This window comes from Gorilla gorilla, chromosome 12 (assembly GCF_029281585.2).
Source record: "Gorilla gorilla gorilla isolate KB3781 chromosome 12, NHGRI_mGorGor1-v2.1_pri, whole genome shotgun sequence".
Taxonomy (NCBI): domain Eukaryota; kingdom Metazoa; phylum Chordata; class Mammalia; order Primates; family Hominidae; genus Gorilla; species Gorilla gorilla.
Genome location: NC_073236.2, coordinates 34590300 through 34611419, shown reverse-complemented (window position 1 = coordinate 34611419; position 21120 = coordinate 34590300). Strand labels below are relative to the sequence as shown.

The 21120-nt window shown below is 49.0% G+C and overlaps 2 protein-coding genes across 7 annotated transcripts in view; one reads left to right on the top strand and one right to left on the bottom strand.

Annotated features, from left to right (window-relative positions):
• Positions 1-11147, top strand: part of LMAN2L (lectin, mannose binding 2 like) — a 33882-nt gene extending 22735 nt beyond the window's left edge. For 4 of the 6 annotated variants that reach the window (XM_004031441.4, XM_063695562.1, XM_055378558.2 and 1 more), the window contains 4 exons: positions 5044-5205; positions 5299-5413; positions 9239-9358; positions 9674-11147. In XM_004031441.4, coding sequence (XP_004031489.3) covers positions 5044-5205; positions 5299-5413; positions 9239-9358; positions 9674-9816 — 540 coding nt within the window. In that variant the 3' untranslated portion in view covers positions 9817-11147. Of the gene's footprint in view, positions 1-3936; positions 3970-5043; positions 5206-5298; positions 5414-9238; positions 9359-9673 lie in introns of all 6 variants that reach the window. The other 2 variants (XM_004031442.4, XM_063695561.1) reach the window with 1 other exon arrangement.
• A 1042-nt stretch (positions 11148-12189) lies between these two features.
• The window catches only part of FER1L5 (fer-1 like family member 5), a 61938-nt gene continuing 53007 nt past the window's right edge, over positions 12190-21120 (bottom strand). Inside the window, exons 37-53 of the mRNA XM_063695563.1 lie at positions 21001-21026; positions 19513-19563; positions 19328-19429; positions 18926-19045; positions 18250-18411; positions 17946-18037; positions 17362-17532; positions 17002-17150; positions 16611-16750; positions 15040-15128; positions 14682-14777; positions 14342-14483; positions 14006-14105; positions 13737-13930; positions 13451-13560; positions 12724-12871; positions 12190-12618 (exon numbers count right to left, since the gene is read on the bottom strand). Coding sequence (XP_063551633.1) covers positions 12394-12618; positions 12724-12871; positions 13451-13560; positions 13737-13930; positions 14006-14105; positions 14342-14483; positions 14682-14777; positions 15040-15128; positions 16611-16750; positions 17002-17150; positions 17362-17532; positions 17946-18037; positions 18250-18411; positions 18926-19045; positions 19328-19429; positions 19513-19563; positions 21001-21026 — 2117 coding nt within the window. The 3' untranslated portion in view covers positions 12190-12393. The remainder of the gene's footprint in view (positions 12619-12723; positions 12872-13450; positions 13561-13736; positions 13931-14005; positions 14106-14341; positions 14484-14681; positions 14778-15039; positions 15129-16610; positions 16751-17001; positions 17151-17361; positions 17533-17945; positions 18038-18249; positions 18412-18925; positions 19046-19327; positions 19430-19512; positions 19564-21000; positions 21027-21120) is intronic.

The window sequence follows — 21120 nt, the reverse complement described above, 5'->3', positions numbered from 1 at the left end:
TATTTTATGTAGCCACAGCACAGTGATCAAAATCAGGAAGTTAACATTTGTAACAATACCATTATCTAATCTGCAGGCCTTATTCATATTTCACCTATTGTCCCAATATGTCCTTTATAATGAAAGAAAGTCCCAGATCCTGTGTTGTATTCAGTTGTTACTCTCCTTTAATCTGGAACTATTCTCAGCGTTCTCTTTGTGCTTCAGAGTACATAGTGTTTAGACCTGATTTTAAAAAAATAATACATATGAAGCATTTTTCCATATTGAGAGATATTGAAAGCAGTATATCCCAGTGATTGAGTCAGGGCTCTGGAGCCAGAATACTTGGTTTCAAATCCTGATTTCACTACTTAATGCCTGTGTTATCCTGGACAAGTTTTTTACCTGTGAAATGAGGAGTACTGATACTACCTCATAGGATTGTGAGAATTAAATGCAAAAGGGCTCATTACTGAGTTCAGTACCTGGCACAGACTAAGTGCTCAATAAACACCAGCTATTATTCACACCATTCAGTGGATTCCTAAGGGACATTTTGCAAACATCTTAGTTCTGTTCTCTCTTCCTCTCCCCTCCTTCACTTCTTCACATCTGGGTTCCCGAAAGCAAATGGTCAGCTTACTAGACAATGGTATGGTTTGAGATGGAAACACTGCTCTAAAAGAGTGGCTCCCAGATGCCAGTGTATGAACTCCAGTTGTTTGGTAACAGAGTTTCCACTGGTGCAAGAATCATAATAGTGAAGTTCTTTTTCTGAAGTGCTAAATGTATTCAGTTGTTTCATTATGAAATTACATTGTTCTCTCTCACCTTTTGGTGTTAAAGTGTCCCTTTGTAAAATGATGTTTATTATAGATGATTGTTCTGTCATTATTGTATTTTAATATTTTTAGTAGGCAATAAAAAGAAACCAAATCTAATACTCTCCAAAATATTTTTGGAAATATTAATGGTTGATGACAGCCAGTGGTCTGGGAATTCGTGCTTTAAAAGATGTATGTTTGGCTTTGTGTTTATATATATATGAGTACCTGTGAACGATATTTGTATCTAGAAATACACTAGTCACTGATTGAATGTTTATTGACTCCCTCCTGAACACCAAGACATTGTACTAAATGCTTTGCATATCTCATTTCATCTTCATAATGAACGCTGTGAGCTTTGTATTGTTCTGTTTACAGTGAGGAAATAGAATCTCGAAGAGGTGATGTAATCCACCGAAGGGTTACACAGCTATAAGTGACATAACTGCAGTTAGAACTCAGGTCTCCCTAATTACAGAGGCCATTTGGAATTTTAGCCTAGAATCCATAAATCCACAAGCTAATGGGTGTCTTTTCCATCGAAATATGCTGAAGATACAGTTATCCCGTAGAGGTCTTCAAAAAACACTTTTTTAAAAGTCTTGTAGTACAAAAAGTTGAAAACATTTCTCCACCCTTTAAACAACAGTCCTTTGGACGATAAAACAGGTGAGAGTTTCTCCTTTCTGGTGACTCTTAAATTAGGAATAAAACTACCACCTTGCCTGAACCAGTGTGATTCTTCAATCTTTGGTTCTAACTTACAGAGTGCTTTCTAGGGGAAAAACAAAATTGCTCCTGTGTGAAATTAGTGGTTATCCAAGAAATACTTCCAGGAACTCTTGACTAGGCGTAGAAAATAAGATGGCATTTAGTGACTTACACTAATGTGAGGTTAAAAGTTGAAGGCCAACTCATGTTGCCGAAGTAGACAGATTCTCTGTAGTTGCAAAGCTGTGGGGCTCCCTGTCTGGTGCAGCGTTTCTTCAATTTGGCTGCACATCACAGCCTTCTGTGGTGCTTTTTAAAAATACATAATCCTGGCTGGGTGCGGTGGCTCACGCCTGTAATCCCGGCACTTTGGGAGGCCGAGGCGGGCAGATCACGAGATCAGGAGTTCGAGACCAGCCTGACCAACATGGTGAAACCCCATCTCTACTAAAAATACAAAAATTAGCTGGGCATGGTGGCGCGCGCCTGTAATCCCAGCTACTCATAAGTCTGAGGCAGGAGAATCGCTTGAACCCAGGAGGTGGAGGTTGCAGTGAGCCAAGATTTCGCCACTGCACTCCAGCCTGGGTGACAGAGCGAGACTCCATCTCAAAAAAACAATCCTGCACCCCACTCTAGCCATACGAATGAGACTCTTTGACTGAGGGACCCATGTATACGTGCAGTTAACAAGCTCCTTCAGGTGCTCCCAAGGTCCAGCATGCCTCTGGCTGTTACATGGAACTGGGTCCACACCAGCCTTGGGAAGAGTAAGGCACCCTTAGGCTAAGGATTGCTGTCTCTTTATTATTTGTTTATTTTCTAAGCAAGCTAACATAGGAGATTGCTATCTCTTTAAAGTTGCAACTTAAACTTCTAATTAGGGTTACTAGAGGTGATGAGTGAAGGAAGCCTTGGGCTCATCAGAGCTCCACAGGGCATTTTTAATCCCTTTTTCTTAATTGTCACTGAAATTATGAGCATTCTCTCAGATGCCAGTTTCTGTAAACTGCTTGATAACATGCTCACCATTTCCTTGTTCTAAATGGTAGTTGTTGAAGAGTAACTTCATGCCAGTTTAATCATCCACGGAGTGATGTCATGCCTTTCTGTGTCCTGTATGAATTCTGCCAGTGGCGTTAAGAGGAGGACGGCAGGGGATCTGCACTGCAGCCTCGGACTCCTGGCTGTGGCCCATGGAGCCCAGTGCCGTGGGTGCTGCCTCGCCTCACGGCAGCCTCTTCTCACAAGCTGTGATTCTGACTGATCTGTTTCCAGTTCCTTGAATGTGCCGCCCTCATGCTTCTTGTGCCCTCAGATCTTTTGGTGGACTCCCTCTAATTACTTGAGTCTCAGCTCAGATATTGCCTCCTCAGGGAGAGGTTCCCTTGCCAGTCCCTTGTATTACCTATTTTATTTTCCTTATAGCATTTTTCACTATCTGAAATCATTTTATTTGCTTCTTTGTTGTTTGTTTCTTCCACTCTGATCTTAATTCCATTCCTGTCTGTCTTGTTTCTCTTTGGACCCTCAGCGTCTGGAACAGTACCTGGCTTGTAGTAGGTGTTCACCGTATTAAAAGGAGTGAAGGGTTTGAGTTCTGTACCCTCGCCTACCTGTCCCACAGGGCAGAGCTGAGCTGAGCTTGTGTAGGTACCTCTTGTCGCTAATGGCTTAGAACTGCAGCTGTTTGCTGGAGCAGAGCTTAATACCCTCACGCCTGATGATTTTCTAAATCTGTCATTCTGCAACGCCCCCATGGAGCTTCTTCCTTGCCTATGTGTGGTAGGTTAGAATGACAATAGTTATTTGGGAATATATGACCATAAGGCTCAGTTAGAGGGTAAGTGATCCCTTTGGATTAGTTAGTTTCATAGTCTCTCAAGTGGCAAGATTTTGGTCTTCTGGGCAGGAGCTGTTTCCTGAGATCCTGGATAGTAAAGGATGTCTTGAATTTGGAAGAATTTAGCCCTGTTTGTCTCCCCTTTCCCCTTGCTATAGAAATACAGTAGGCTGGGTACAGACAAACTTGAGACTGACTCCCAGAGACATGAGTGCGGCGTGCCTGGACAGCATACTGCTATGTGTTTTATAAAGTGCCTTCCAAAAGTTTCAGGACCCTCTATGGGTTAGAGCGGTCTTCCTAGGGGACCCCTTTGAGAATCTGATATAGTAACAGACCCTCTCCTCAGAAAAATGTACAAGCACCCGTGCATATGGTTTTGCCTATCATCTTGAGGGGGCAAAGACTTACGGATGCCCTTCAGGGACCCTAAAATTCTGTTTGGGGATTTAAGTTGGTTTGTTCATCCATCACAGCTGGGTCATAGCTCTTCTGTGGCTGTGTCTTTCTGACTTGGTCTCCTGTCTTCTGTGCCCTCTCTTGTTTTTATCATAACCTGCTGGACCCTCTCAGGCCCAGAAGAGGCGATATTCTCCAGGAGTCCAGGTACTCAGTTCTTGGCTCATCATGAGCATCCCTCATTCCCATGTGTCCATCCAACATTTGTTGCTGTTTCAAGTCCATGTGGTTGTCTCAGGAGTCCCCGGTCTCTGGTCTCGACTGCATCTCCACCTTGCATGTTAACCATGTGGGACAAAGGGACAAATACTCCCCAAAGGAGTGGCATGCCTCATGTTACCCCTTCACCACCTCACCACCCTGCCTTTCTGCACTGCCTTGGCATTGGGCTTGTTCTGGAATGATTAGTTCGCCATTTCTAAGGAAGAATTGCTCCTACAACTCTACTGGGGAGAGAGGGCCCCTGAAATAGATGGGAAAATGAGTGGCTTATGGGAAAACTTTCTCCCTGTTAAGGGAGAACCTTGCCCTCTTATTATTATTCGGAGAAGTTACGTGTGGAGGAGGCTTAAGTGGGCTGGAAAGTCTTTTGACTAAGGACAGTCATTGTGGCTGGCTGAGCCCATCCAGCAACCCCGTTCCATGTTCTGAGTTCTAATCCATTTAACCTTATATGCTTATAGAATTTTAGAATTGAAAAGAGCTATCCTGAATGGAAAGATTCTCCTGCTCAAACAGGTATTTTCAGAATACCCGCTGTGTGCAGAACCATGGTTGGGAGGAGATGGGGCTGAAGTTTAGACATATGAAGACGTGATGAATGAATTTTTTCTTCAAGAAGCTTATGTGGCAGTTGGGGAGATAGGTACATATACACGAAAAGGAAACCCCTGGTATTAGGCGGCACATAAGTGCCAAATGGTGACCTTGGGGCATTCAAGTCAGACTCCAGCATCTTAGGAGGACCATTTCAGGCCCACCCCAGTTCAGGAGCCAAGAGAATTACTGAAGGCAAATACCAAGTGTAGTCGCTTCCTGGGCCCATTTCCCTTGAGAGACCATCTGAATGTGGGCTCTCAGGGGCTGCTGACAATGAGGTCGAGTGGCTGCCTGTTCTGCTGTAAGGGGCTCAACTTGTATGTGCTGAATTCCTGTTGCTGTTTGTACAGGCGTTCCTATGTGCTCTTCCTTAGTGTCTGCTTCCCCCTCTCTGCTTTCCAGCGGGTATTCCCCTACATCTCAGCCATGGTGAACAACGGCTCCCTCAGCTATGATCATGAGCGGGATGGGCGGCCTACAGAGCTGGGAGGCTGCACAGCCATTGTCCGCAATCTTCATTACGACACCTTCCTGGTGATTCGCTACGTCAAGAGGCATTTGACGGTGAGAGTCCTTGTCCTGGACCAGATGGTGGTGTGGGCTGTGTCACTCTTGCTCCCATGGCCTGACCCTGATTTATCTCTCTTTTTATTCTAGATAATGATGGATATTGATGGCAAGCATGAGTGGAGGGACTGCATTGAAGTGCCCGGAGTCCGCTTGCCCCGCGGCTACTACTTCGGCACCTCCTCCATCACTGGGGATCTCTCAGGTACTGCCACGCACACTCTTGGTTTGCCCTGACTGAGGCCTCTTCTCAATACCCACACTTCGTTGAGGCCTCTCACAGGGGAGAGCCAGAGGAGCGGTGCTCTGGAAGGAGGTGCCTCAAGACTGCTTCTCCTTCTGCATTCTTATATCCACATTCCTTAAAAAACCCACGCCAGGCTTTCCTAGTACAGTTGTCACTAGAAGATGGTTGGTGCTAATAGAAAGCAGTGTTTGTCCCTTCATTAAGCTGGCTCTTCTAGCCTGTTTTGTGAGTTCCTTGCTTTCTAATTTCTGCTGTCAGGCTCCTCTCCTTCCAACCACTAATGTTCCCCGTTCCCCTTCCTTAACAAAGCTTTTCCTTGACTCTGCCATCCCTCTTCTGACCCCAGACTCTCCTTTTGCTGAGACTTTTGAATGTGTTGTGTGTACAGATGCTTTTGTTTCCTAGCTGTCCACCTCCTTAACATGCTGACTCAGACCTGTGCTCTATCTTGCTAGTACACTAACACCATTCTCATGAAAGGTCATTCTGTTTCCTTGCCATATTCAGTACTCTATTCTCTTTCTCACCCTTTGTCCTCCTCAGCTCATTTAACCCATTACCCTGAAACTCTTGCCTTCTTGACTTATGTGACATTAACAGCACCTGGTTCTTTTACTTTTCCATCTCCTCTTGTTTCTTTTTCTACTTATGCCTGATTCGTAGCTTCTCGTTTATACACTTACTCTCTTTGCTTGAACCCCAATCATAACATCTTTTGGGAAGAGAAAAGGAACTGAACTTCTGTTTCTTTTGATTAATATAATTTGTTCTGGATAAAGCTAGTTTGGAATAGAAGTTTCTTGTGGCAAAATAGAAAGGCAGATACCCATCTGAAAAAGCCGACAGCTAGTGAGCTCCAGCCATTGTAGCTAAAAGGAAATGTCAGCTCAGTGAGGCTAAATCTTCCAGTTTTTCAAGAGCAGCTGGAATTCTGGATTTTTTTTTTTTTATATATGGAGTCTCGCTCTGTCGCCAGGCTGGGGTGCAGTGGCGCCATCTCAGCTCACTGCAACCTCCACCTCCTGTATTCAAGCGATTCTCCTGCCTCAGCCTCCCAAGTAGCTGGGACTACAGGCGCGCCACCATGCCCAGCTAATTTTTGTATTTTTAGTAGAAACGGGGTTTCACCATGTTGGCCAGGATGGTCTCCATCTCGACCTTGTGATCCGCCCGCCTTGGCCTCTGAAAGTGCTGGGATTACAGGCATGAGCCACTGAGCCCAGCCTGGATAATCTGGATTTTTAAAATGCAATCTGCTGATCTTTAAAACTCTGGCATCTGATTTTTTTAAAATCAACTTTACTGAGGTGTGCTTTCCATACAACAGAAGAATACAGTTTGAAGAGTTTTGACAAATATTTACACCTATGTAGTCACCATCACAATTAAGATATGAATGTTTCTATCACCTGCCAAAAGCCTTATTATCCCCCTTTGCAGTATTCCTCCCCTTCTTGGATTCCAGGCAACCATTGATCTGCTTTCTGTCATGTAGAGAGATTAGTTTTGGCAATTAGGTTCTAAGTACCGAGCAGGCCAGACCTGTGGGAAAAATTTAGCCTCGGCAGGGGGATAGGAGGCATAGGCTGGAGATCTTTGCTATATAATCTCATTATATGACTACACATTTTCCTTTGAGCTTACAGGTTTCTGGGTTAACCTCCTGAAGTACTTTTTAATGGAAAGTCCCCAACTGTCAGAAATGGCAGGGGAGAATAATTTTTTGTTCAGTCTAAGTTTTTTGCCCTAGGTCTTTAGTGAGAATACCCAAGTTAGTAAGTCTGTGTTCTCTGCCCATAGGGTATCCCTAAATGCAAGTTGTTTCTTTCTTTTGAGGTCTTTCTTGTTGCCATCCTCTTACTTGTTGTATAGTGGGTTGTTGAAAACTGCTGAGAAAGTTAGGATGTTTCCCAGCTGTTCCAGGCTTTAATGCCCTGCATTGCGTGAGGAGCACTGGCCTTTTATCCTGTCCCATGGATTAAACTGAGCTCTGACAGTTAACATTTTTCCAACAGAAGATGAATCCAGTTTTTCACTACCTGGGAATCTGCTAAAGATTCTAGCAGTCCAAGCAGCTGTGGATGCTCTCCTTGTAAATGACCAGAAATCCAGGCCCCAGTCAGTAACCAACCTAGTAGCAATGAGCACCCCTAGCACTCAGATTTGTGGTCTCTAAATACCAATTCCCACTAAAAGGAACTGCAGCTTCCTTGAGAAATGGCTGATGCAGGGTTTGAGGTAGGAAATCTGTAAGTTGGAACTTCCCAGAAAAGCAAGGAAGTTATAAAAAACTTCTGGGTTTATGTAAAGAGACGCAGGAGCCAAACTGAATAGGCTCCTACTTGACAAAGACAAGTGAGTTGAGCATCATCAATAAGAATCTAACTTCAGGCCAGGCGCGGTGGCTCACGCCTGTAATCCCAGCACTTTGGGAGGCCAAGGCAGGTGGATCACCTGAGGTTGGGAGTTCGAGACCAGCCTGACCAACATGGAGAAACCCCATCTCTACTAAAAAAAAAATACAAAAAATTAGCCGGGCGTGGTGGTGCATGCCTGTAATCCCAGCTACTTGGGAGGCTGAGGCAGGGGAATTGCTTGAACCGGGGAGGCAGAGGTTGCGGTGAGCCGAGATCGTGCCATTGCACTCCAGCCTGGGCAACAAGAGCAAAATTCTGTCTCAAAAAAAAAAAAAAAAAAAAAAAAAAAAAGTCTAACTTCAGTGCATTGCAACACATCAGATATGGTTAAATGTAGGAGTTTATAATGATACTTTAAAGAGAGAAATCTAGTCCCTAATTGCTTGATCTTCTCTCTGGTAATTATTAGGGAGATTAAGAGTCACAAGTACAAGAAGCCACAGAGAAACAGGCATAGTCTAGAAAGGCAGTGTATCCCATGCCCATAGCTGTGCCCTGCCCATGGCCCATTAAACAGCAGCCACGAGACCTTTTCCTGTTGTACGTGTGTGTGTGTGCATGTGTGTGGTCTTCACCAGCGGGGAAGCTGCAGTCCTACTTTGTCTGTTCTTACTGTGCTGGAAGGTTTAACATATGGGATTTAATTGTGGTTTTATCTCCAAATTTTTTAATTATACAGATGCGTCTTGACATACAATGGCGTTATGTCCCAATAAACTCATTGTAGGTTGTAGATATTGTAAGTTGAAAATGCATTCAATACACCTACCCTACTGAACATCATAGCTTAGCCTAGTCTACCTTAAATGTGCTTAGAACATTTACATTAGCCTACAGTTGGGCAAAATCATCTAACACAAAGCCTATTCTGTAACAAAGTGTTGAATGTCTGATGTAACGTATGGAATACAGTACACGATGCAGTACTGGTTGTTTACCCTTGTGATTGTGTGGCTCACTGGGAGCTACAGCTCACTGCTGCTGCCCAGCCTCAGTACAGAGTGTTGTACTACACATCGCTAGCCTGGGAAAAGATCAAAACTCAAATTTGGAAGTATGGTTTCTGCTAAGCGCAGATTACTTTCACACCATCATAAAGTTGGAAAATTGTAAGTCGAACCATTTTAAGTCAGCGATTTTCTATACAGGTAATGCATGCTTGTTGATAAAAACTTAAATACAGAAGATATAGAATATGCCTTGTTCCCCATCCTTATTTTTAGTTGCAAAATGGAGAGGTTTCAATTATTTTTTCAAGGTCACTGCTGGTTAGCTGTGGATCAGAGGCTTGAACTAAGCTACTGACTTCAAGAAACATACCTCTTTTTCAAGTGGCACAAGTCATCCTTCTTCCATTTTTCTTCAGATAATCATGATGTCATTTCCTTGAAGTTGTTTGAACTGACAGTGGAGAGAACCCCAGAAGAGGAAAAGCTCCATCGAGATGTGTTCTTGCCCTCAGTGGACAATATGAAGCTGCCTGAGAGTGAGCACAGGGGCCCGCGGGAAATGGTCCCACAGCTGGGGAGGAGCTTGCAGTGCTGTACCCATAGCTCACAGGGCGGTCTCTTCTCTGTGTTCTTCCTCTGAAGGGTAGGGAGCACTTTCATCTGCCTTTCCCCTTCAAGTTACAGATGAGCAGCAGGAGGGCCGCTTTGTTTCTCAGTTGGAAAGAGGGGGTCTAAGCTCTGGCTTCCCAGAAGTAGGTGTCGGAAACTGGGGGCCGGACAGCCTGTAGTTTGATCCTTCCCTATTGGGTGGGCTCCCTGTTTTCTGACTTGCTTCTCTCTTGCTTCCTCAGTGACAGCTCCACTGCCGCCCCTGAGTGGCCTGGCCCTCTTCCTCATCGTCTTTTTCTCCCTGGTGTTTTCTGTATTTGCCATAGTCATTGGTATCATACTCTACAACAAATGGCAGGAACAGAGCCGAAAGCGCTTCTACTGAGCCCTCCTGCTGCCACCACTTTTGTGACTGTCACCCATGAGGTATGGAAGGAGCAGGCACTGGCCTGAGCATGCAGCCTGGAGAGTGTTCTTGTCTCTAGCAGCTGGTTGGGGACTATATTCTGTCACTGGAGTTTTGAATGCAGGGACCCCGCATTCCCATGGTTGTGCATGGGGACATCTAACTCTGGTCTGGGAAGCCACCCACCCCAGGGCAATGCTGCTGTGATGTGCCTTTCCCTGCAGTCCTTCCATGTGGGAGCAGAGGTGTGAAGAGAATTTACGTGGTTGTGATGCCAAAATCACAGAACAGAATTTCATAGCCCAGGCTGCCGTGTTGTTTGACTCAGAAGGCCCTTCTACTTCAGTTTTGAATCCACAAAGAATTAAAAACTGGTAACACCACAGGCTTTCTGACCATCCATTCATTGGGTTTTGCATTTTACTCAACCCTCTGCCTACCTGAGGAGCTTTCTTTGGAAACCAGGATGGAAACTTCTTCCCTGCCTCACCTTCCTTTCACTCCATTCATTGTCCTCTCTGTGTGCAACCTGAGCTGGGAAAGGCATTTGGATGCCTCTCTGTTGGGGCCTGGGGCTGCAGAACACACCTACGTTTCACTGGCCTTCATTAGGTGGCCCTAGGGAGAGGGCTTTCTGCTTTGGATCACTGTTCCCTAGCATGGGTCTTGGGTCTATTGGCATGTCCATGGCCTTCCCAATCAAGTCTCTACAGGCCCTCAGTGAAGTCTGGCTAAAGGTTGGTGTAAAAATCAAGAGAAGCCTGGAAGACATCATGGATGCCATGGATTAGCTGTGCAATTGACCAGCTCCAGGTTTGATCAAACCAAAAGCAACATTTGTCATGTGGTCTGACCATGCGGAGATGTTTCTGGACTTGCTAGAGCCTGCTTAGCTGCATGTTTTGTAGTTACGATTTTTGGAATCCCACTTCGAGCGCTGAAAGTGTAAGGAAGCTTTCTTCTTATACCCTGGGCTTGGATATTGCCCAGAGAAGAAATTTGGCTTTTTTTTTCTTAATGGACAAGAGACAGTTGCTGTTCTCATGTTCCAAGTCTGAGAGCAACAGACCCTCATCATCTGTGCCTGGAAGGGTTCACTGTCATTGAGCAGCACAGCCTGAGTGCTGGCCTCTGTGTGTCAACCCTTATTCCGCTGCCTTATTTGACAAGGGGTTACATGCTGCTCACCTTACTGCCCTGGGATTAAATCAGTTACAGGCCAGAGTCTCCTTGGAGGGCCTGGAACTCTGAGTCCTCCTATGAACCTCTGTAGCCTAAATGAAATTCTTAAAATCACCGATGGAACCAAACATGAGCTTCTGACTGTGTTCTTTCTTCTAGGAGCGGGTTTGGGGAAAGTTCAGGCCTTTATTCTGAGCAGGCCTTTTTTTTGAGCTTCAAGCCCATCAACCGTTGTTTTGCCTTCTCCTGGGTTGGAAAAGCCCTCAGCTCAGCTCAGAAGGAAAGGGGGTCACCTTGGCTAGGCAGAGGTCTCTGTCTCTTCAGTCTTTCTTTCCTTCCCATGCACTTAAACAGCACAGGCTATAGTGCTCTCCTGCAGGTGGGATTCAGGTGGAGCAGAGACGAGGCATCTTCCTCCCACCTCCCCTCCACAATAGTAGAATGGCTCCAGGGTGCCAGAGGACAAACTGACCTAGAGCTTGGCCTTGGAGCAGGGAGAACTGAAAAAGAAAATGGTGGTTTTGTCTTTTTTGAGTTGAAGGGGAGATTGTATGGACCCGTGGGAGGACCTAGGTAGGCTCTTGAGATGGCCAAGGCAGCAGTGCAGGTGGAAGGGGTCTCATCAGAGGGGAGGGGCAGAGTGAGAGAGATGGAACCTGTAGGGTTTGTATGATTCCAGCTCGTGAATACCTTGAGGCTTTTTAAAGAGGGCAGGGAAGACATGAAATGCAGTCCCCACCTGCCTTGGGGTCCTTTAGAGAAATGTATGGTGCAAGAAAACCACCTGACCTGGCATAGGATGCCCTGCTTTGGTTCTTGTTTTTTGTTCTAGAAACAAATGTTTCCTATCATGAATGCGTGGAATGTTGTCCTGGGCAGTGTCATCCTAGCTGTGCTAGAGGAGGGAGATGCCTGGTCCATGGTAGGGCTGTTCTGTACATGCATGCTGCAGGTGAGAGCCAGTGCCTCGGCTTGCTGCTTACCCATAAGGGCCACTTCTCACAATCACCCTTTCCCTCCATTGCCCTCTGATTCCGAGCCTCTTAGCATGAAGAGACCCTGTGGACTAGAGGTGGTACATAAAGATGACATCACTCCCTGTCCCTGTGAGTCTTGTCTGAAGGGCTGGCATCTTCAGCCTTTCATGTTGTCTTCAGCGCCCCCAAATTACAAGATGGCTCTCTGTTATAGAACTTGTTTATTTCAGTGGAAAATTACAGCTCTGCTCGTCTTGCTGAAAGTGATTTCTGAACACAATAGCCAGAATATTCCTAGCACCTTGCATATATTCTAGAAGATAGAAACAAAGAACTGGTAGCCAGCCCAAGGGGAGGGCTGTTGGTAGCAGGAGGAAAGCCAGGCAGCATGGACTAATTAGTCTCCTGGGGCTGGAAGTTCTGGGAAAATATCACTCAGGTGATTTGTGGGTCCTGGGTGGAGTTTCCACTCATGGTCTATTGTAGGCTTTAGGTTTGGATCCTGGGTGGGAAGGATGGAAGAGCTGGCGTTGCTGGTGTTTAGTGAATTGATGATATTGAATATTTTAATGGGAGGATACAGCTGAAGTTGAGGTTTGATCCAGCTCATGGCCAAATAGTGCTAGAGAGAACAGACAACAGTTAGCCTGGGGTGGCAAGCTGAAGACGCTGTCCCCAGAGTCATCCCAAGACCACCTTTGTCCTTGCCCCCATGGCTGCCACTCACCGGAGCTGAATAGATGAAGTTAAACAGCATAAGTGCTATAATCGATATGACCATAAAGGCTATGAGTTTGAAGCGATAGCGTTTCCAGAAAATATAGCAGAAGTTTTGAACTGGTGACTGCAGCCACATGAAAGAGGTGTTGGTGCGTCTGTCCAGGAGCCAGGGAGATGTCAGAGAATGGCAGGGAGAACCTTCAGGTCAAGTAATCTGATGCAAAGAGCTTTGTTTTTTAAAAAAGCAACTACTGGGCCAGGTGCAGTGGCTCACGCCTGTAATCCCAGCATTTTGGGAGGCCGAGGTGAGTGGATCACCTGAGGTCAGGAGTTTGAGACCAGCCTGGTCAACAAGGTGAAACCGCGTCTCTACTAAAAATACAAAAATTAGCCAGGCGTGGTGGCATGTGCCTGTTATCCCAGCTACTCAGGAGGCTGAGGCAGGAGAATCGCTTGAACCCAAGAGGCAGAGGTTGCAGTGAGCAGAGATTGTGCCACCACACTCCAGCCTGGGTGACAGAGTGAGACAATTATCTCAAAAAAAAAAAAAAAAAAAAGGCAACTTTTGCTTACTCCAACCCTCACCCCAAGTCTGTTCTTTGCTGATTGTAACTGAGCACAGAGCTGTGGGGTGGGAGGTAATTACCACCTCTCCATGGTAGGCCCACTGGTCACCACCCCATACACACTGAGGAGCAAGAAAGATCTGGTGCTTTTGCCCCAAGGACCCTTACAGGGGAGGATGAAGTGTGGGGTACTGGTTGGGTTCCGACTGGCCTCGCCCGGCTGGCTTGATTAAGGCTTCCTTCTCTGACAGAATCTCCAGGCTCATCTTCACCTTGCCCTAGGAACACCATGAGTGAGGGGGAGGCTGAGTGCAGACAGCAGGAGCCGGGTAGTTTTAGGACCTCTTCCCGGGATCAAGAAAGGAAAAGGGATTTAGCTAGGTCCCTAGATGTCTGTTAGAGCCAGGACATGTGGCATAGCAGCCCTAATCAGTAGACACTCCCCAGCTCCTACCGACAAGCGCCATTTGCCACCATCGAGGACCTGGCAAGGCCACCAGCCAGTCACAGTCTTCTTCTTAAAGAGGGAGAAGTGCTTGTATTGGACGAAATAGGGCCACTTGGGGTCAGCGTCCATCATCCTGATGGAGCACTGCTTGGCGTGCCGAGCCGGGAGGGGCATGTCAGACAAATCCAGCTCCAGGACCCCTGAGCCCAGAAAAATGACATCAGCAAGAAGGAGCTCCCTGTCCTGTGGTCACAAGCCCTGTGTCAGGACCTCACCTAGGAAGTCGTCGGGGGAGAAGATGTCATTGTCCCAGACCTGGATGATAAGTCGGGCTGGGAACTTCATGGACGTGGCATCCAGGCTCCATATGTAATCCTGGGGAAATGGCGGAAGGGCGTGTTACCGGCCTGTCTCCTGGACGTTTCCCTTGCACCCCTCAGTGGCCCTCCACCCAGCAGTGATAGACTATCAAGGAAGAGGGTTTCCACCTGAGTACATGTTTCTGATGTTCTGGGACAGATTGCAAGCCTCTGGAGGGGTGGGGGGAGGAGCTCCAGGAGCCTGGGTCTGTTTGTTGTGGCCTGTTGCCCCTCACGCCCCAGGCCTGTTACCTTCTGGCTCTGGACACACATGCGCTCCGCCGCCAGGTAGTCCATGGTAAAGATGAACCGCCAGTTGAAGTCAGCCTCCCCAGTCAGCGAGTGGTGGTGGATATCTGTCTTCTGCATGTCCTTCTCCAGCCCGTATAACCACCTGGGGCCAGAGTCCTATCACCTGTGGCTCATGTGCATTGGCCCCATCCCCCAGCTGGAGCCCCATGGGAAGGGCTGCCCAGCCGACGCCAGGCGGAGCTGGATGGAGAGGTGTCCCATTCAGGACTGGGCCGTGCCAGCAGGATGACAGAACTGGGGAACTGAGGGGCTCTGCTGGAGCCTGACTCCTCTTCCCTACCCTTTGATGTAGATGTCGCTCGTCTTCTCTCTACTTAAATTGTCATCCACCAGGTCCACATTGGCAGTCTTCCAGATGATGCATCGCAGCTCATACCTGTGGCCACTGTGCTCTGAGGCTTTGCTGAGGAGGAGCTCCCCAGCTGCAGCCTCAGTGAGGGCAGAGAAGCCGGGGAGGCTGCCCTGTGTGTTTTCGCTCAGTGTGGGGAATTCAGGGGAAGAAAGCTCCCAGTAGAGCTTCCTCTCTTCCCAATAGAGAAACGAATTACTGCAGCTCAGTACCTGAGGACAGTGGTGCCCTGCACTGGGGGGAGGCTGAACTGTGAAATGCAGCAATTGGGAAGTGGGCTGTCACTCACCGTTTAGGCTTTCTGGGGTTGATGTTGACTTGGGGGCCAGGAGGCCCCAGCTTCTTGGGGAAGATGTCCACCCACATTTGCACCTTTCCCTAGAGCCGGGATACATTGACTGGTTGGGGGTTGCCAGCCTCTGTTCTCAGCAGGCTGGCCTGGGGTTCCCTGTCCCAGGTTCTGAGGTCTGTTGAGGTTGTGTTCCCAACACCGAGGGGTGGGGTACAGAGATATCTGTGAGGCCGCAGGCAACCACGCACCAGCTTCCCCCTTTCTTTTGGCTGAGAGAGTAGTGCAGGGAGATTGGGACACGGTAGCTTTGGGGCTGATGGCATGGTGCTGGGATTCCACTTACGACAGGTCTGGAGGGTGAATGCCACTCCCTAGGTCATGCTAGATGGCCTGTCTGGACGGGGCTCCAGATCGGAGTTGGGGCTTCATTTATCAAGCAGCTTGGTGTTGCTTGATAGCCTCGAGTATGAGGAAACTAGATACCAGTCCAGATTTTCAGGTCATTTTATGTTATGAACTACAACCTAAGGGTATTAAGCTAGCCACACATACAGAGGAAAGAAGGTAAGGGATGAAAAGGAGGAGAAAAGGAAAGAAAAAGGGGAGAACTGCCAACATTGAAGAATACACAAATACGTTCTGCCTTTCAGACTACCTGACCTCATTATATTCTTTTGAAGTTGACCCATTTGAGAAAACAGGTTTAATGAGAATGGTTTTTTATTTGTTTTTTGAAACAGTTTCCCTCTGTCACCAGGCTGCAGTGCAGTGGCATGATCTCAGCTCACTGCAGCCTCTGCCTCTCAGGCTCAAGCGATTCTCGTGCCTAAGCCTCCTGAGTAGCTGGGATTACAGGCACCCACCACCATGCCCAGCTAATTTTTGTATTTTTAGTAAAGAGGTTTTGCCATGTTGGCCAGGGTGGTCTCAAACTCCTGGCCTCAAGTGATCTGCCCGCCTCAGCCTCCCACAGGCTGGGATTACAGGCGTGAGCCACCGCACCTGGCCTGTGGGAATGGTTTTTTAAAAATTTTGCTCAGCAGAGGACTTTCTGTCTGGAATGTGGTATGAGCTTGCGAAGTTTATAGAATGAGATGAGCCATTATGGTGGCTGCAGAGTGAATGATAATTAGGTGCGTTTGGGGATTTTTATTTCTCTGTTTGGGGTTATTTGCTGTGAAGAAGACACAGCCTACAATTAACAGCCAGAACCCACGTTGTCATGTCTGCGCTGTCTGACCTGAGCGCCACCTTCCCACCCCTCGGGAGAGACTTAAGGCAATGGAGACATTGACTGGTAGGGCTCCCTGGTGCCTCCCACAGCTGGCGCATGGCCTCTGTTTCTTGTAGATGACCTTTCCAGCTCTGAAATTCTCCATTCTAAGTGACACCACCAGAACTTCTTGCTTATTAATGTGCACAGCATGCTTGTCTTCTGTGCATGTACATTACCAAATGTTTGGCCTGTCCTTCCCCTCTCGTGGACTATGTCCTGGGTGGACAGGCATCTCTGTCTCCTGATCTAGCTCCTCCTGTAGGAGCCAGGAGTGGCCCCTCCAGTCTCATACCTGGTCGATGCCTGGCTGGCTGTCGCTGTACAGTGTGCGTGTCTCCACGTGCTCAGGTACCAGCCCCTGGGTGTGCAGGAGGTACAGTGCAAGGCGTTCCTTCTTGGGTCCCAAACCATGAACAGTAGGGGTTTTGGGCTCTGGATTGGAGGGGGATGGAAGGAGGGGATTGCGAGGTCATTAGCCTTCCTATCTCCTAGGTAGGCTCTTACCCTCCCGACCGCAGCCTGGGTAGGAGTGAAGGGGAAAGGGATGGGCTGCTCTCTGGCTCCAGGAAGCTCTTTCCTTGTCCTCCCCTTTCTCCCCCGAGTCTGCAGCTCTTCCATTCTGGAGCCTCACAGCTTCCAGAGGCCTGTGTCAGTGCTTTCTGCTAGTGTTCTGCGCTGCTCACCAAAGCTTTGCAGCTTGAACTTTTTCCCGTTATAGAAAACAGCATCTTCCTCAGGACTGAACAGAGGCGGAGGTAGCCCTTTCCGCTTGGCATAGCGTTCTAGGAGGTAGCTTGGGGGCATCTGATCCCGCCATCTAAAGGGCCCTGACCTGTGGGGGATGTGAGAGGAAGAGGTCTGGAGGTTTGGGTCCTGAAGAACACCGCTGTGAGCTGCAGGTTGATGACGGGTGGAAGCTTGGGTGGAGACTGGGCAGGTCTGGGCCCTGGTTCCCGCCCAGGATGCAGGCTTCTCCCAAGGGAGCTGTAGGCTCACTCTTCCACCCCACCTGACTCCCTTCCCCCGGACGGGCCCACTCTCACTGGCAGTAGGATTTGGAGAGCCCACAATGAGCTCCAAAGCCAGATAGGAGTCGGTTTTCAAGGTCGATGACTGTGGTTCCTATCTTATCGTCAGGTGAAAATAGGTCGAAGTCATAGAGCTGGATCTCTAGGTCCTTCTCCAGGGGTATGTTGCAGGTGAGTTCAAACATCCTGGGGATGAGGTGTTGGAGACTGCAGAGGATGTGGGCAATGTCTCTGTGCCCCCCTCCCTCACCGGTGTCTCGGCCCCGTAGGCCCCTTGTTTGTTCATGGAGATTGTGGAGAGCAGAGCATGGGGTAGGCTGCCTTCTGCCAATTGCCATCCCCTGGTTATGGTTGAAAATAACTTTGGATAGGCCTGGTGTGGGGCTCTGAGCTCCCGTCCCAGCCAGAGTGAGAAACAGGGTAGAACCGGCCCACCCATACATTTGTCTTCTATCTGTTGAGCACCAGGGCATGTAAGACGCTGTGGTAGGAACTTGGAGGCTGGACAGGAGTGCCAGAGTTCTGTGCCTTCTCCGGCCGACTTCCAGCGTGGTGTGGATAGGAGTGGAGAAGGGGTCTTGGGGGTTGGGGCAGCTCACGTGCCAAAGATGGGATCCAGAGTGTTGGGCTGGTACATGTCCCGGTTGCCAAGCTCTGTCTTGCCCAGTTTCAGGATCACATAAGGGTCACACTGGGGTCAGATACAAGTGGGGGAAGGATAGGAACTGGGGAGGCCGTCCAGGTTTGTCAGGGAGGGTGGGAGGAGGGTGGAAACAAGCCCCTTGCACCACACGGAGCCTATGGGGAGTTGGCATTCTGTGTGTCAGCAGTCGGAGGGGCCTCCCAGAGATGGGTTGAGGGGAGCGTGTGGGGCACCTGTGTGGGGCAGGTACTGTTCTTTACCAGGCCATTGTAGTCCTGGGGCTGCAGGTTGATGGCTCGTACCACGTACACCCGCACCAAGCACAGCTGGGGGAAGTCCTCTCTCTCTGGCCAAACCAAGAACTGCAGCGGGGGCTTTGGGGCTTCTGGATTCTCAGGAAAGGGGTAGATGCGGAAAAGGCCCTGGCGGGGGGAGGGTGTTGGGGGCCCAGCCTGGCAGTGCTGGCCAGCTCTGTAAAGCCCTCTGGGAGGTGCCCCAGCCCATGTTCAGGAGAGAGAGGGTTGGGCTGAGGGTGGCAGGGATAGAAGGCCGTGAGGATAGTGGAGGCAGGTACAGAAGGTGTTCAGCAGGGCCCACTATGTTGAAACAGGGTGTTGGCAAAGGAACCGCAGTCAGTAGGTGAGTTCCCCGTCTGTGCCGCTGTGGACTCATTCCACCCCATCTATCCCTTCAGGTTCGGGCTTGTTCTCTGTGGCTTTGCAGCCTTGGGAGGCCAGCATAGGCCAGGGTGGGGAGGGGAAGGGGAGCACTCCCCGAGTTCCTGTGGAGGCGAATCTCTGCTCCTCCACTCCCAGAACGTTCTCAAGCCCTGCTCCATCTTCACAATGAGCATATAGAGCCAGGGCTTTTATTCGTTTTCCAGGGACAGAAGGTGCACAAGGAGACAGGGGCAGCTAAGCTGGGGTGGACACACACCTTGAACTCCCCTACCACGGGGCTGTCCAACTTGGGCTGCTCCTGGTAGAGTTTGAAGGTCTGGCAGAAGTCCTGCAGGCCCTGGAAGGCTGGCACGGCCTCCAGCTCACACTCATACACCTGCAGAGGTGTGTGGAACCCTGGCTGGTGGAGACTGTTCCCGTGATTAGGAGATGGAGGGACCACCAGCTCCCAGGTCTCACTCCAAAGCATCTGGCAGTCAGCGGCCCTGGGGCCAGCACTGTGTGCTTCAGACAGGGTGGCAGCTAGAGCTGTCTCTGGGAGACAGTGCGGGAACCCTCCCACTTGAGGCTCCCTTGATTCCAGAGGAATCAAGGCTAGCTCTGCTGGCCTCCTCCAGTGGGAGATTTGATTCCATCCCATTTCTTCCCTCCTTCAAACCTTGAGGGTGTGGTAGTCTTTGTACTTGTACTTCAGGGACTTGTGCTCATCTGTGGCCCAGAACAGCTTGCTCCACCAGTCCACCTCATGCTCATACTCATCCTGGCAGAGAAGAGGATCATTCTGGCCGTGGGCAGGGGCAGCCCCCCACCTCCCTGCACTGAATGGGGTTGAGCCTTTATCACCTCTGCTTTACTGGACTTGAACCAGAACTTTCTGTAGAGGTAGCCTAGGAACTGAAAAAGGAGAGGGTGCGCAAGGGAAAGCCATAGCTCACTCATGGGCTCTGACTTCAGAGAGGAGAGAGGGGGTCGAGGCCAGGGCTTCCCTGGTGCCCTTGCCCTTGCCTTTCACATAGACCTTTTAATTCAGGGGTCTTTAGAAATGGGATCTAGGGAGCAAGAAGGAGGGGACAGATAGTTCAATGTCCTCATTGCCCATAGCTGCAGACTGGATTCTGGATTCTGGATTCTGGAAGGGGCTCAGAAATACAGAACCTCAAGCCCCACCCTGACCTACTAAGAGGCTGCTTTTGGTGACGATGTCTGGAGGATTCCTGCACATTCAGGTTTGACAAGTGCCACTTTAGAGCAATAGTTGGGGACCCTGAAAGCACATTGGAATCACCTGTGTGGAAGGGGTTGGAAAAAATGTTGATGCCTGGGTCCTACCTCAGCAATTCTGATAGAATAGATCAGTGGTTTAGGCCTCAGGAGTTTTAAAACTCTCAGGTGAGGCTGAGTAACCTCAGCACTTTGGGAGGCCAAGGTGGGAGGATCGCTTGAGCTAAGGAGTTCAAGAACAGCCTGGGCAACATAGCAAGATCCCTGTCTCTGTAATTTTTTTTTTTAAGTGGGGGATGGAAGTCTCACTCTGTTGCCTAGGCTGGAGTGCACTGGTGGGATCTTGATTCACTGCAACCTCCACCTCTGGGGTTCAAGTGATTCTTGTGCCTCAGCCTCCAGAGCAGCTAGAATTACAGGTATGCACCAGCATGCTCAGCTAATTTTTTTTTTGTATTTTTAGTAGAGATGGGGTTTCACCGTGTTGGCCAGGCCGGTCTTGAACTCGTGACCTTAAGTAACGCGCCCGCCTCAGCCTCCCAAAGTGCTGGGATTACAGGTGTGAGCCACTGCACCCAGCCAAAAAAATTTTTTTTTAAGATTTAAGGCCGGGCATGGTGGCTCACGCCTGTAATTGCTACACTTTGGGAGGCCGAGGCAGGTGCATCACCTGAGGACAAGAGTTCGAGACCAGCCTGGCCAACATGATGAAACCCTGTCTCTACTAAAAATACAAAAAATTAGCCGTGCGTGGTGGCGGGCACCTGTAATCCCAGCTGCTCAAGAGGCTGAGGCAGGAGAACCTCTCGAACCCGGGAGGCGGAGGTTGCAGTGAGCCAAGATTGTGCCACTGCACTCCAGCCTGGGCAACAAGAGCAAAACTGTGTCTCAAAAAAAAAAAGATTGAAAAGTTTAAAAAAAACAAAAACTCTCAGATGATTCTGGCTTAGAGACCTACAGAGACCCTATAGGCTGAGGACCCTACAGAGTGAGGTGGGCCTCACAGTTGGGCACGGGTATCCAGACTGTTTAATGGACACCCCTCCTTAGGCCCAAGGGTTATACCCCGTCAACAGTATGGGAGAAGGTGGGCCTGCAGCCCTTACTTACATCTTGGTGCTTCTTCTCAGACAGCGCTGTGCGGGGAGAGCGCAGGGACGAGTCTCAGGATGGGGAGAGGGCTGAGGAGGAAGCACCAACCCCACAGGGGAGCAGGGCCTGCCCCACTCC